Source organism: Pichia kudriavzevii, chromosome 2 (genome assembly GCF_003054445.1).
Source record: "Pichia kudriavzevii chromosome 2, complete sequence".
In the NCBI taxonomy this organism is placed as follows: Eukaryota; Fungi; Ascomycota; class Pichiomycetes; order Pichiales; family Pichiaceae; genus Pichia; species Pichia kudriavzevii.
In genome coordinates, this window is record NC_042507.1 from 1,748,264 (window position 1) to 1,762,491 (window position 14,228).

General features: G+C 37.8%; 6 protein-coding genes across 6 annotated transcripts; 3 read left to right on the forward strand and 3 right to left on the reverse strand.

Moving 5' to 3' along the window:
- Nucleotides 1-90: 90 nt before the first annotated feature.
- On the forward strand, nucleotides 91-1,191 carry C5L36_0B08200 (uncharacterized protein; the record flags this gene model as incomplete). The annotated part of the gene is made up of 1 exon (XM_029465192.1): nucleotides 91-1,191. The coding sequence occupies one exon, from the start codon at nucleotides 91-93 to the stop codon at nucleotides 1,189-1,191; it is 1,101 nt and encodes a 366-aa protein (XP_029321051.1).
- Nucleotides 1,192-1,267: 76 nt separating this feature from the next.
- On the reverse strand, nucleotides 1,268-2,452 carry C5L36_0B08210 (uncharacterized protein; the record flags this gene model as incomplete). Its single annotated transcript, XM_029465193.1, has 1 exon — nucleotides 1,268-2,452. The coding sequence occupies one exon, from the start codon at nucleotides 2,450-2,452 to the stop codon at nucleotides 1,268-1,270; it is 1,185 nt and encodes a 394-aa protein (XP_029321052.1).
- A 366-nt stretch (nucleotides 2,453-2,818) lies between these two features.
- Nucleotides 2,819-3,964, forward strand: C5L36_0B08220 (uncharacterized protein; the record flags this gene model as incomplete). Its single annotated transcript, XM_029465194.1, has 1 exon — nucleotides 2,819-3,964. One exon carries the CDS (start codon nucleotides 2,819-2,821, stop codon nucleotides 3,962-3,964), a length of 1,146 nt encoding a protein of 381 aa, XP_029321053.1.
- Nucleotides 3,965-4,051: 87 nt separating this feature from the next.
- Nucleotides 4,052-10,564, reverse strand: C5L36_0B08230 (uncharacterized protein; the record flags this gene model as incomplete). The annotated part of the gene is made up of 1 exon (XM_029465195.1): nucleotides 4,052-10,564. One exon carries the CDS (start codon nucleotides 10,562-10,564, stop codon nucleotides 4,052-4,054), a length of 6,513 nt encoding a protein of 2,170 aa, XP_029321054.1.
- Nucleotides 10,565-10,890: 326 nt separating this feature from the next.
- Nucleotides 10,891-13,206, reverse strand: C5L36_0B08240 (uncharacterized protein; the record flags this gene model as incomplete). Its single annotated transcript, XM_029465196.1, has 1 exon — nucleotides 10,891-13,206. The coding sequence occupies one exon, from the start codon at nucleotides 13,204-13,206 to the stop codon at nucleotides 10,891-10,893; it is 2,316 nt and encodes a 771-aa protein (XP_029321055.1).
- A 213-nt stretch (nucleotides 13,207-13,419) lies between these two features.
- C5L36_0B08250 (uncharacterized protein) lies at nucleotides 13,420-14,154 on the forward strand (the record flags this gene model as incomplete). The annotated part of the gene is made up of 1 exon (XM_029465197.1): nucleotides 13,420-14,154. The coding sequence occupies one exon, from the start codon at nucleotides 13,420-13,422 to the stop codon at nucleotides 14,152-14,154; it is 735 nt and encodes a 244-aa protein (XP_029321056.1).
- Between the last annotated feature and the right edge of the window lie 74 nt (nucleotides 14,155-14,228).

Genomic DNA, 14,228 nt, shown 5'->3' on the forward strand with positions numbered 1-14,228 from the left:
CAAAGATCAAAGTACACAGCTTTTTCCCCCTAAACTTCACTCAATCAAACAACGCCTATCATTGGCAGCCTGGTTTTTCTTTTTACCCATATGGCTTATTTCCGGGTTGGGATTCGGCGAATTCCCCAAATCCGGGCATGTGTGCGGGCGGAAATAAGATTTTTCTTTTTCTCCTTGTATCACCGAATATTTATTTTAAAAGCCCTGGTATCGTCCTCTTTAGAACTGAATGTTACACCATTAGCTACTACCCTTTGCCACAAGGTAACCGTAAGAATGAACTATATCAAGATACTGAAATCCAAGGTTTTGGGTGATGATCCCGCAGAAAAGATAAGCTCTGTCCTTCCTGTTTCCGAATCCCAATTCAGCTGCGATCCTTCAGAGTGCCACACCTCTTTTAAAGAATCATGTTTCACTTTAAAGGGAGCCGATGCATCAGCCCCACTTTATGAATCGGCCAAGCCTGTGGATTTACATATTCTTGTTTCCACGGGTAAAACAGACTGGGAGCACGATGCGTTTGAGGAAAAAGGAACTATTTTAAACCTCGTCAACAGAGAAAGCGGTAAATTAGCGGAAACATGTGGAATCAACGTGAAATCCAACGTCACAAATGATGCATTGGACTTCTCCGATCCAGACTCTTTAAGCCTGAACAAACTAAAAGTTTTGCTGCTACCTTGGTTTGTGTCGATCAATGGTATAACGAAAGATAATATTGAAGAGATTTTTGACATCATTAAAACCATCGTCAGTGACGAGAATAACAAGGGAGCCGAGGCAGTTGTATTGGAAGAGAAGTTGAAAAACATGAACGGTGTAAATGTTTCCAAATGCTCAAACGGATCTTATGTTCTTCTATGCTCACATAGAACAAGAGACAAGCGGTGTGGAATAACTGCACCAATCATGAAAAAGGAGTTTGATTCTCAATTGAGGGACATAGATTTATATAGAGATCCCGGAGACGACCGGCCAGATGGAGTGAAGGTTCTCTTTGTCAACCACGTCGGAGGCCATAAGTTTGCCGCAAATGTCTTGATTTATAATAAACACGGAGAATTTGTTTGGTTTGCAAGGTGCACCCCATTGAACGTGAAGTTCATGATTGAAGAGACCGTCCTTGGGCATAAAGTCAATGCAGAACATGTCAGAGCGTGTGCCCATTTCCAAGAAATCAAATGGTGAGTACTACCAGTTTATACCTTTACATTGTCTGATAATAAAATAAAGCCTATTTAAGTTACATATTCAATTAAAATATCTATAATTCATCTTTAGAAATTTCACCCTTTGCTTTTTCCCTTTGTTCCATAATATCCTTAGCATCTCTGTAAGTATCTGGAGTGACAAATTCCTTAATTTGGTTCAGCAAATTCACCTTCATATTGACCAGGTCCTTTTGTGCGTTATCTAAGACTTTGTTCTGAAGTTGTTCGTTGTATTTTGCCAGTTCGGAGTCCACAAATTCCTTGTTTCCAGCAATAAATTGATTGACAATCATTGCATAGTATTTCACTTCATTTTTGAAAACTGAATCATCAACTTTTCTTAGTTCATCAATAAAGGTGGACACGTATTCCCTCCTGTCAACAATATTCGAACCAATGAATTCTTTCAACGCTTCTTGCATCTCTGGAATGATACCTGCTTGTGTATCCAATAACCCATTGATGGCTCTCTTGGTACCAACACTTTTGTTAACAAACTTGACCAAAGCGGAAGCTGAATCTTCTCCTGTATAAACTTCATACTTGTTGATGTCGCCTTTTTCAACAAATACAATGGCTGGATACTCAGTAATGCCGTAGACTTCCCTAGTCCAGTCTGTTGGTTCATCGCCGTTCTTTTTCACTTCACCGATGATGATCTTCTCTAAATCCTTATGGAAAGCATGGGATACATCATCAAACGCCTTCCTGAGTCCGATGCATTCATCACAATCCTTCTCCTTAGTGAACAAAATCAATGCGTACCTTTCTTTGTTTTCAATTAACTTCTCGATATTACCATCATGTAATTGGACAACTTTTGAAGGAGGACCAACTTTCTTACCCTTTGCACCAACTTGGTTAAGTAAGAAATTAGAGAAATATTCAAATTCTCTTTGACCTTCATAGTCAATTGGATCTGATAACGCGTCGGCACGGAAGAGTTTCAATGTAGGGTAAGATGCAATGTTATACCTCTTACGGATGCTTTTAGATTTATCCGCATCAATTTCGACAATTTGGATGTTTTCGTCATCGGCGTACGAGTCCGACAGCCTTTCCCATTCAGGTACCATCTTCTTACAATGAGAGCACCAATCTGCATAAAATTTGACAAAAGACGTCTTGTCTGAATTTAGAACAATGTCATCAAAGTTAGATTCATCTGCAATGATGACATGGTTTGCTAACGCAGAAACTGCTAATGAAAGAAGAGAAAAGGCAGAATAAAACTTCATAGCCGTTCAATGGTCTCTAATATCCTCTGTAGACGTGTTTGTGAGCAAATGAAATTGAAAAAGAGAAGAAAAAGTGGACATATTTTCAAGAATCCTCCTTTCTGCAACTTCTATCAGATTTCTAGGTTTATTGGTGACACGTATAATGAAAATGAGAAAAAATGCAAAAAAACATCGATTGCCCAATTGGGAATTTAAGCATTTGCAGTTATTTTATATCTAATCAGGAAATAGTTAAAATTTGATCATGAAAATTAGATTCGTTTGGGTAATTTTTTGGTTCTTTTTTTTTTTTTTCGATCAGACATCCAAAAAAATTGACTAAACAACAAGCAAGTAGCAACAAGTCGAAATAGTTAATAAATAATGGAAACGTTTAAAAAGAAAGAAGTCAAGATCACACAGCTTTGTCAGTTATGTCATTGCAGGAAGGCCGTTATGAAAAGACCGAAAAATTTGCAGAAGCTATGTAAAGAATGCTTCTATCATGTTTTTGAGACTGAAATCCATTTGACTATTCAGAAGGAAAATTTGTTTTATAGAGGGGAAACCGTTGCAATTGGTGCTTCTGGTGGTAAGGATTCTACTGTTTTGGCGTCTGTCATGAAAACATTGAACGAAAGGTACGATTATGGTCTGAATTTAGTACTATTGAGTGTCGATGAGGGTATCGTGGGGTACCGTGATGACAGTCTTGCAACAGTTAAAAGAAATCAACAACAATATCAAATGCCCTTGGAAATCGTCTCTTATAGAGATCTATACAACTGGACTATGGATGAAATTGTCGCTTGCACGGGGGTAAAATCAAGTTGTACATATTGTGGTGTCTTACGAAGACAAGCTTTGGACAGGGGAGCATTGAAATTAGGTATTCATCATGTTGTCACCGGTCACAATGCCGACGATATGGCTGAAACAGTTTTGATGAATCTTCTTAGAGGTGATACAGCTAGAATTGAAAGCTCGGTTAACGTCACCACAAACTCTAGTGGGTCCCCGGTTAAACGTTCAAAACCGTTTAAATACACATACCAGAAGGAAATAGTGTTGTACGCTCATTACAAAAAGCTAGACTATTTTAGCACAGAATGTACATATGCACCTGAGGCCTTCCGTGGTACTGCTAGAGTCCTTTTGAAAAATCTAGAATCGGTGAGGCCTTCTTGTATCATCGATATCATTCACTCGGGCGAACATTTCAAACTTAAACCAAAGAAGGTGAGGAATCAGACACCGAAATACAAGAACCTGCAGAAGCAAAGGCATCAGTTGAATAGTGAGGAGAAACAAGAATTGGAAATCAGACCAGACGGCTCCGTATCTTTGAACAAGGACGGCAATACATGTGAACGATGTGGATATTTGTCCATGAACAAAATATGTAAAGCATGCATCCTGATTGAAGGTCTTGATGCCAATAGACCTCGGGTAGTCATCGGCGAATCTTCTACCTCTTCCAGCGATGGTGCCGCTAAGCTTTCGAAGACTCTGGAAAAACTTTCATTCTAGGTTTACTATAAGTCCGACTAATTGTTGTGAGAAGAACCATTTGAAAAATTTCTATAGAAATGTACAGTTAAATTATATGTTAAAGCCTTAAATGTAATAAGATTTATACAAAACCCCTTCTAAATCTTCGAGCTGTTCTTCTGTGAAAAATTTGGAGTCAATGTGCCAAGTGTCCTGTCTCGTTTTCTTGAATTGTGCTAAGGTATTCTTCACTGTTCTACCAATAATGCCGCCATAGCTGGCGCATTTTACTTCTAAAATACTTAGAATTTCAGGTAACCATTTTGGTGGTGGTGTAGTATATGGGTAAGCCTCAACTAGTGCGCATAGTCCAAGAGTTGCGCCATGAACTTGATTGGTCTGTTCATATGTTAACTTGATTTCCTTAGAGAGTTTGTTTTTCTTGATGATTTTTTTGAATTTTTTGATATAATGCTTGATGACCTGTTCCCTCTCGGAATCTAAAAACAAGTGGATGAAAAGTTTCAAGTTCTGAGAGTATTGTTCTCTAAGGTAGAGATGAGGGCTGAGCAGCATATCGACAGTGATCTCCATCAGCTTTTTCCTTTGGTCCACGCTTCTTTCTAGGAAACGAACGGTGCCATAAACCCCAAAAAAGGCTAAAATATGTTTATACTGTGTCAATTTTGGTGATTTCCATCCCATGTTTGTTTCGATCAACTTTATTATCTGATCATGATCCTCTTCCTTGTATCTTATACTTCCAAGGATCAGAAACAAAGTATCAATACTGATGTCTGCGAGGTTACATGCATCTTTCACCTTGTCGAGTTGCAAAGTCAAAGGTAGTATGTAAGGAACAATATAGTCAACAAGCTCGATATTTATCGAAGTTTTTAAAATTTTCACCAATAAACTGTTCAAACCCTTCACATGAAACATAAAGTCTGAGCTTACAACTTCTTGTGGGGTCTTTCCTTCATTCTCCGCTGCTAGCATCAATGTTGTCTTGAAATACTTTTGAAGATGAGAATGGAATAGCTCATTTCTCTGGGTTCTCACAAGCCCCATACCGGTTTTGTCCATATGAACAGCATCCATATACTCATCAAATGTTTCGAATGTCGCAGTTGACCTATAAAACAAAATATCAAACAAAACAGAACTAACTTCAGATGATATGGTATCGTACGGATGGCCCAAAATTGAAAACATCCTATGTGTCACTTCGTCAAATTTGTGGAACCTGTTCATAGTAGATCCTAAATAGCTTCTCAAGAAGGTGATACGACATAGTAATCCAAAAGGTGACTTTTTCCTGTCACTGTTTACTTCAAAATCGCAAATGAGATTCAAAATATTAGGTGTCCTTCTGACATCAAAATGGCTGGATAGCCACCATGAAAAAATAGACCACATTTTATATGTTGATTGTGTTAAATCCTGGTCAAAGATACGTTCAATACGCTTAGAAATTTCAATATCAGCAATACTCATACTTTGACTATCATGCTTACACGCAAAAAGTATTCCACAAAAAACCTCACTGACTGCAACATGAGTTGGCCTTTCCTCACCTTTATAAATTTCGTCTGTAATTTCAAAAAGATCTGATAGTGAAAGGTTCTTTACATAACCAAAGATAATTAAGGTGGCAATAGAGGTGAAAAAGTAGACTATTCCGGGGAAAAACGCAGTAGTGGATTCTGATTCGTCAATGTGATTCTTCAATAGTATCAATAGCCAATCCTTAGAAATGCATTCAGCAAATTTTTGAACTGATAGTTTATCGGAGATGTTCAAATTGTAGTCTTTGCGATCAAATTTTCGTACCACATTAATGTCCTTATGCCATGGTGACATGGGAATCCACAATTTATTATCTATGTAAAATTTGGGATCCTCTGTATTTTGGATTTCTTTGAAGAAGTTTATAGCGTTGCTCTCGGAAATCATCGACTTCAAGGAAACAATTGTGGGGTCAAATGGTCTCGTAGATAGCATGTTCTTGATATCATAGTTATTGAAGGCTCTAGATTCCACAGTATCCATGATCGACGCAATCCAAAACATTCCTTTCTTGGAAATTTCTGGGTGTGATCCATCAACAAATTTAACCATGGCCTCTAAGACATTCTCTTCCAAGGGGACCTCAATATGAGATTGAACACTTGTGATTAATTCCAAAACAAGTAACATGAATTTCCAGCTCAGTTTTTTGCTTAAGCGCTGGATAGATTTATTCACCAATCTAGATAATACCTGTTTTAACTGAGCTTTCTTTTTAGCCTTTGCTAGCTTCAAAGAGGAAATCTTGAGACTAACATCAAGGTCAGGTGGTCGAATGCATTCTATTAGTTGTTCCTCAATAATACACGCTTCTGCTGGTATTCTGATGTACTTTTTGATGGACTTGAATAAGCGCATACTCATAACTGTAATTTCTTCCTCATTCAACTCGGCGGATCTGAACAACAGCTCTTCATATCTCGGTAACATAGTTGCACTTTTTTCAACCAAACCACGTAGCTTCTTTTTGTCGAACATTATCATGATACTTAATAGCACTTCCTTATCTTTGTTCATAATTGCCTCTTCCCACTCATCAAAAATACTAAAAATCAAGCTTGTGCAGTTCATAACCCTGTTTAATGAAATACTTAAAGCAGAGGTAGCATGTGCAGCGGTGATTCCATATGGAGATGCAGCGAGTGACACCAAATCTTTTATTAATGCCTTGTCTAGTTTAGATGGTAACCTAGTACAACAAGAAATATTAATTCTACTGCAGTGATATACCGCCAATCTCGCTCCTAGGACGGACCTAGTGTATGGCGCAAAGACTCCTGGGAATTCCAATATTGAGATAAAATGTAAATTATCAGTGTAAAGCTCATTGTCGCTGCTATAATAACCGCAATCGTTTAGCCAAGTGCTAGTGCATTGAATAACTTTGCTTATCAAATCAATAAATCCATCCTTTTTAAGTAATGTTCTCATAGAGTTGTGTAAAGACTTGCCAATTTCATCTCTTGTATTGTGTAGCCTGTGATATGAAGGATCCATTCCCTTAGAAAAGGAATCTTTTGGAAAATACGGCCCATATGTGTATAAAATATCTGACCTTTTCGTTAAGGATGCATCAACTGCATCAATCGAATCATTTATTCCAGGGGTCGCTGCACGTGTTGGTATTTCTAATTCTATTTCATCGCTCAAAATTGATAGATTAGAGGAGGAATCAGCTTTCGTGATTTTTTCTTCTATCTCTCTGTTTATAGGATTGATATCTTGCATTTCCTCATCGTCTGAAGCTTTCTTTTCACTGCTTTCAGTACTACTATTTGAAGTCGAAGATATTTTATCAATAGATGGCTGAATACTCAAATGGCCTTTCTGCATTTTGATTTCATCGGGGATTGATGAAGATGAGTCTGATTTTGCTAGGTTGACTAAAGAGGGGGATGAGGATAGCTGCGTTGGACCTAATGATGATTTGAGTTTCCCTAAATTTTTGTTTTCAATTGGTTCCTTGTAGGACTGATCAAATAAGCAACATACACCTTTTAGAAGCCCTTCAAGAAGTTCAACATGAAAGCCCAATTGATCCAACTCATCTAATGACAACTTGTCATTATCCCCAATCCTTTTAGAGAGCTTATTGACAGCACTTATGGATGGGGAAGCTATATTCTCAAAAGTACGACTGATCATATCGACTTCGTTCTGGGATGGTATGTACCACTTGTAATCTAGGTATTTCATCTCAAACCTTTTTTCACTAAATTGAAATCCGCCCCAACACTCCTCCGAGTACTTACCACCGTGTTCTTCTAGCCATGTAGGAGAAACCAAGCGTCTTTCCAAAGGTCTCAGGTATGATATGGTTGACAACGCACAGTTTCCAATCATTGCGGCGCAAATACCAGCAGTCCCTTTCAGTTTATATGTATTTGAGAGGATGAACTTCTCAATTTGTGGTAAATATGAAACTATTTCAACACCAGCACCTGATATAGCACCTGATAATATTCTCATATACCATATTAATCGTTGATCTTTACTTAGAATATCTTGCGACCTAGAGACACCTGCACCATGCTCAATTTCGTCAAATATATGGGGCATGAAAAAGTCCATGTACTGCTTGAATTGATGTGTCGGATCACGTCTGATAATGCATTCTGCAATATTGCAGTAAACTAATGCGACTTCGTGCTTGACATTATTAGTCACATATTCAAAGAAAGAATCAGCAAGACATTTATAAAGTTCATCACTTGTAGAGTCAACGAGTGCTTCAAAACAATAAGAGATTAGAGCACATGCTTGGGACTCTATTGTCTGAGTTGATTCTATAGCAGGTGCCATTTCCAAAAACTTAAAACAACTAACTGCAAATTGAGTTATAAATTCTTTGAATGAGGAGGTTGCCGACTTTAATGCTACAAGCTCATAATCAGGATCGTACTCAAATTTATCTGGGATACTCTGCTCACCGAATTGACGGCTAGCCGGCGATGACTCGTAAAACTTGGCCTCCAAATACGCAATATGTTGGGATGTAAAATCAATCGAGGTTACACCACCATCTCCAGCTCCTTCTGTTAAATCAGCAAATGGAATAATTGTAGCAACTGTCGTAATAAAATCGGTTGTAATGATTGTTTTTTCAGGATCGTTCGAATCGATAGCCGGAATTAGTAAAGATAAAAATCTGGCAATATGGACCCTATATACCGGTATTTCAACAATTATTCTTGCTAATTGATTCAATTGGTTGATTACAATAGGGATTCTATGAGTGGAATTGACCGTTTCAAATGAAGAATACCAGTCCAATAACAAATTGTCAAGAACTAACTGAGGTTTCATAAAACATAAAACTTGCAAAGCCTGGTTGTATTGCCTTCTTTGCGTTGAGGACTTGGACTGTGATCCTAAATGGATAAGCGGTAATAACATTTTGACGATAGACTCAATTATCGAATCATTCAATTTCATTGAATCCGGCAACCCAGTATAATTGGGGTGGTATAAGGGGACCAAGTCTCGGTCTTTCTTTTCTCCTTGGACACGCAGATGTAGACTATTCGCCAGTTTCTTGACAACCTCGGCTAAAATTGATGACCAAGGACCAATGTTTGAAGGATGAATCATGGTGTAAACAGAGTCTACAAAAGTTTTCAGATAATCTAGAATTCCCTCATCTTCAAAGGCAAACTGTGCACTTAATGAACTAATGATGATTTGAGAAATAGTTTTGCAATACTTGATCATTTTATTATCATTATGGCGAATCTGTGAAGAGAGAAATAGCTGATTCATAATAAACTTGAATTGATGCTTAGTAAAAATACCATAATTGCCACGGTAGAGTATAGAATTGTCGTCTGCTCCCTTCTTAAGACTTTCTACTGCAATATTCATAACCAATGAAACTAGACAGTTGATCTCTTTATCAGACTTATGATTAACCCATAGGTCAAAGAAAATGGGAAGATAATAACGGATATCCCTCTTATCATAATAGACAGAACCATCTATATTGGTTGAAGGAATTTTAAAGTTCATTGGAAGCATGATCAAAAGGTGAATCAACGAGGAAGACACGGTTTGATTGGACAATCTTTCCATTATATTTTCCATAATCAGCGGTACACAATCGTCATCAAAATAGTACTTCACTGATAAAGCAAGGGAAACTAGCTTTTTGAACCGAGTATCTTTCATACTTGGTCCAAATGTGGTTGGATTACCTAAAGTAGTAGCAAATTCTTCGTATACAAGTCTCCAATCTAAAATAAGACCATTTGATTTTAGCAGTTTTTTCTCTCTGGTGAGGAGGGTGATGGTTTCAATATAAAAAGAAAGATCAATGGACTGACCTCTGGATAAAGTGACTGCATAAAAAAGCTTGACTAGCTTCTTAGTGATATCCAAAGGCAAAATCAATCCCATTTTGAGCAGATTCTTCAACTCTTTGGTCCAATATTTTAGTGAAATAATTGAAGCTGATTCGGGCTCAACTTTGAGAATGGGAGTCGAATTTGCCGCATCTTCATCCTCATCTTCGGAAGAATCATAATAGTCACTATCTTCTTCATTTTCATCATCCTCTATCGTTTCACTTTCATTGGTATGCAATGTTTCATACTTCTGACCATCAAAAGTAAAGGTGGAATTTATAAAATCGTCCCAACCTTCGTTATTGAGTACAGCACTTTTCGCAGCTTCAAAATCCTCCACGCTAATGGTTAAATTACCTTTTAGATCCAAACTTTTGACAGCAATATAAATATGGGCTATAATGAAACTAAGATATTTGTATTGATCTCTGATAGTTTCTGTTTTATATGGCAATAAAGCTTTATTTTTCAGCTTTCTAACTTTGTTTGTACCAAAAAACGGCGAATTAGGATCACTTAGAGCTTTCAAAGCCTCATCATCATCATTGGAAATGTCTAATCCGTACATCTGTAATCTTTCTAACTCTTTTCTGACTTGAGGAGAGTGTGTCGCTCTAACATCTACAAATCTGGAAGACACATTCAAATCAGTAGTCGGGCTGTTGCCCAAATTTAAAGGCCTCTTGGGATTAGGTCTAGCAAAGTTGAACTCAGGAACAGGAGAACTCATAGTTTCCAATTAGGTATATTCAAAAATTTTACCAACTTTTTTTCTTCTCCTTTTCAAAATTAAGAATTTCACGGAAAAATAAGGTATCAGTTTTACCAGTTAGTATAATCTCAATGTTCTAATGTGTTTTTGTCCGTATGTATCAATTGATTGTATAAAGGTAGCCCAGTCTGCTTTCCATGAAATTTGTAAGCTCCAACAAGTTTACAAGGGCAAAGGAAAATGATGCTTACTATAAATCAAAAATTTAAAATCGCTTATACATTTTCAAGTTTGGGAACGGAATAGACGTTTCGAGGCTCAGCCATGACTTGAAATCTGAAGAATCAGCAGCCACCCATACCAGCTGCGTAGGCAAGAGCCCAGGTTCTTGACATACCATTATCTAGCCATCTACTTTGAAATTTTTCACTACTGAAAAACTCCCACGACCTTTTAGGGTCATACATTGCACAATTTAGCATCAAAAGACCTTTCCATCCGCTATCAATTGCATCTGCGAGTTTCGCTAGTTGCAATCCTTCCCATTCTTCCTTCACAAATCTTGAGTCTCTAATATAGTTGCTCATTGGAGTAAGAGGGATCATATGGATACCATGAATATACTCTTTCTCCATTCCAAAATATGTAGCATGATCAATTTTGTTCTCAAACAAAATCCCAGAAACCCTATTCTTAATAAAACGAGGAGGCATGATTTTATTGTCATCTTTATAATACATGTACATACCAATCGCTCTTTTCTCAATTGCCAATATCAGAGAGGAAACCGCTTCTAGTGATTTATTTCCTGTAATAGCACTCCATAGTCTAATTCCGTAATAGGCATGAAAATCTTCACTGCTACTTTCTTCGTCTTTACCATCGCCGTGAGCAAACAAACCATTCGCAAAACTATGTCCATTGAAAAAATCAAACGATCTGAATTGTGGAAAATACTTGTCTTTCGGAGACGGGTTACAAAAGTCTCTAATGAGATTTTCGACCCAGTCTTTCGATCCATTGATCCACGAACCATCACCAAAACTATGATCAACCAATGCAACTATTGCGGCAGCATGGACGTGATAACCATAATGAAAATGATGATCATTATAGAAGCAGTTACCATAATCACAATAAAAGTTTCCTTCTTGCAGTCCAGATGTTGAAACAATTCCCTTCCATTGATTATCATAACACAATGGTGCCAATTGCCTGTTATTTATAAACTTATCAAAAGCTGTTTTCATTTTGTCCAGCATTATTTTTGTTAAGTTTTGGTTTTTCAACACAAACGCCACAACATAAAGAAGGAATGCACCTTTATCAAAAACCTTACCTGTTGCATACATTGAATCGGTATTCGACTCATTTACCACATCAAATAAAGAAATCTCTTCCTCAGCAACTTTGTTTATAATATCCAATGAGTATTTTGAATAGCCATGTACCCCGCTTTTATCTGACCATGGTTCGAACATTAAGCTCTCTGGCGGTAAGGATTCAACCATGGTAAATTGTGAAATGATGAAACCTTCCATAGGACCCTTACAAGTAGAGTCTAGAGAGATATCCCCCGCTTTATCATCCTGCATTTTCGGATCTATTGAATCAATATGATGGGGTAAAAACCATTGTAGAATCTTATTAGAAGCTGAACTACCCGATATAGAGTAATCAAACGTGTACTGGCATCTATTGTTTGAAATCACGGATGCTTCGAGGATGCATCCAGTAACCCAAGAGCCAGCTACTTTATCATAATATTGGATGGAGTTATCGTCAGAGAGTTTTGCGATTTGAACGATCACTTGCTGGCCATTAGTTGGAGAGCTGACAACAGAATTTTGTGACACTTGTTTTAATATTGAGTTGGTATATACTATCCAACTTGTATTGTCAAATAATACAAACTTGTACTTCTGTAATCCATTAGAGGTAGTTCCCAATTGTTGAATTGGTTGTATACCAACCTTAGAGGCAACCCGGGGGGTAATGGAGCCATTGTAAACGGCAGTAATCATACCCATTCCTTGAACAGCATTGACGTGCATCTCCCCCGTGCCAGTCAAGAATTTCAAGCCAATGGAGAACCTTGATAGGTCACCAACCTTAAAGTTGAAATTTTGGGGCTCAAATTCATTTGCACTTAACATCATTGAGCATATCCCGACGGGGTTGAAAAAATATTTAAGATTGCCTGTATCGGGATCATCACCAAAAACTCTTTGAGAAGCAGATGTATGGGAGATCCCTAACCCTTTAAACTGATCATCTGTTGATTTCCATATGCTATAGGGGTGTGTCCAAACGGGTAAGTTTTGATCATCAACCAAAAAGTTACCATAAAAGTTATTAGTTTGTAAAGGTCCGGGAACATCGTAAAATTGAGGTAGCTTTACGGGATGTTGGTTTGATGTTTGGAAGCTCGATAAAGGAGGGTCTGTAGATATAGGATAATCAAATATATTTGCCAAACCATCACTTGATGAGTAGCCTTGTGTTTGGACTTGAATACTCTTCTGTTGAGCGCCAGGGTGGCTCCGTGGTGGTTGTTCAGGTACATTGTCGGCCTTCTGTAGATAATCTCTGGGTGGAAGCGGAATGGGAGAGTTTTTGCTTGCATAATCCCGAGGAGGAATTGGAGGAGGAATTTCCATTGTTAAGCTGGATTAAGTGATCTAGTATGGCTGGATATGCTGGCTAGGATATAGGAGAAAGCTGGAAGGTTTATGTATCGGTGATGATGAAAACAATGCGGAAGTTACAGAAAAAAAAATCCTTTCAACATGAATTTGGTAGAACATTCGGATGAAGAGTTGGGCTACATATTTCCTCATAAGTTTACTCGAAGAAGCCCACTAATCACGTAGATGGCAAAGATTATCAAAGTCTGTGGCCTAAAAACAGCTGATGCTGCATATACTGCTATTGAAAACGGTGCAAACCTGCTAGGTGTCATTTTGGTTCCAAACCGTGCTAGAACGGTTGATCCTCAACAAGCCATCGAAATATCCAAGCTATGTCGAGCAAAGAGGATCTCAAACGGGTCCAGATTTGTGGATTCAAGAGATTTACTAAATTATATGAGGAATATTGATGAGGTAGGGCCAGAGTGGTTCGAAATATCAGTAAATCAAGTCACTGAAAATGGGCCTTTCCTTGTTGGTGTTTTCCGTAATCAACCTTTAGAAGACGTTATTAAAGCTAGCAAAGAGCTTAATTTGGATTTTGTACAGTTACATGGTTCTGAAAACGTGGATGATTATTCTAGCCAACTTGATATCCCCGTTATTTCAAGGTTCGTTCTTAATAAACCTGGAATAGAGAATGCACTAATGACCCATAAGTTCATCATTCCATTATTAGATTCCGAAGTGGGCGGAGAGGGGAAATTGATTGACTGGGATGATGCAAGTTCGTTTGGGGACAAGATGAAAGGGAGATACATTTTAGCAGGTGGGTTAACACCGGAAAACGTGGACCAAGCGTTGAATGTCAGTGGGTGTTGTGGCGTTGATGTCAGTGGCGGAGTAGAGACTGAGGGCGTGAAAGATTTGGGTAAAGTGAAAGCATTTGTGGTTAATGCCAAAAACACATGTAAGTAAGTAGATTAACTTAAAAATATAAAAAAATTGAATGATTCTTATAGAAATACAAAATCAGAGCATACCCATGTAAC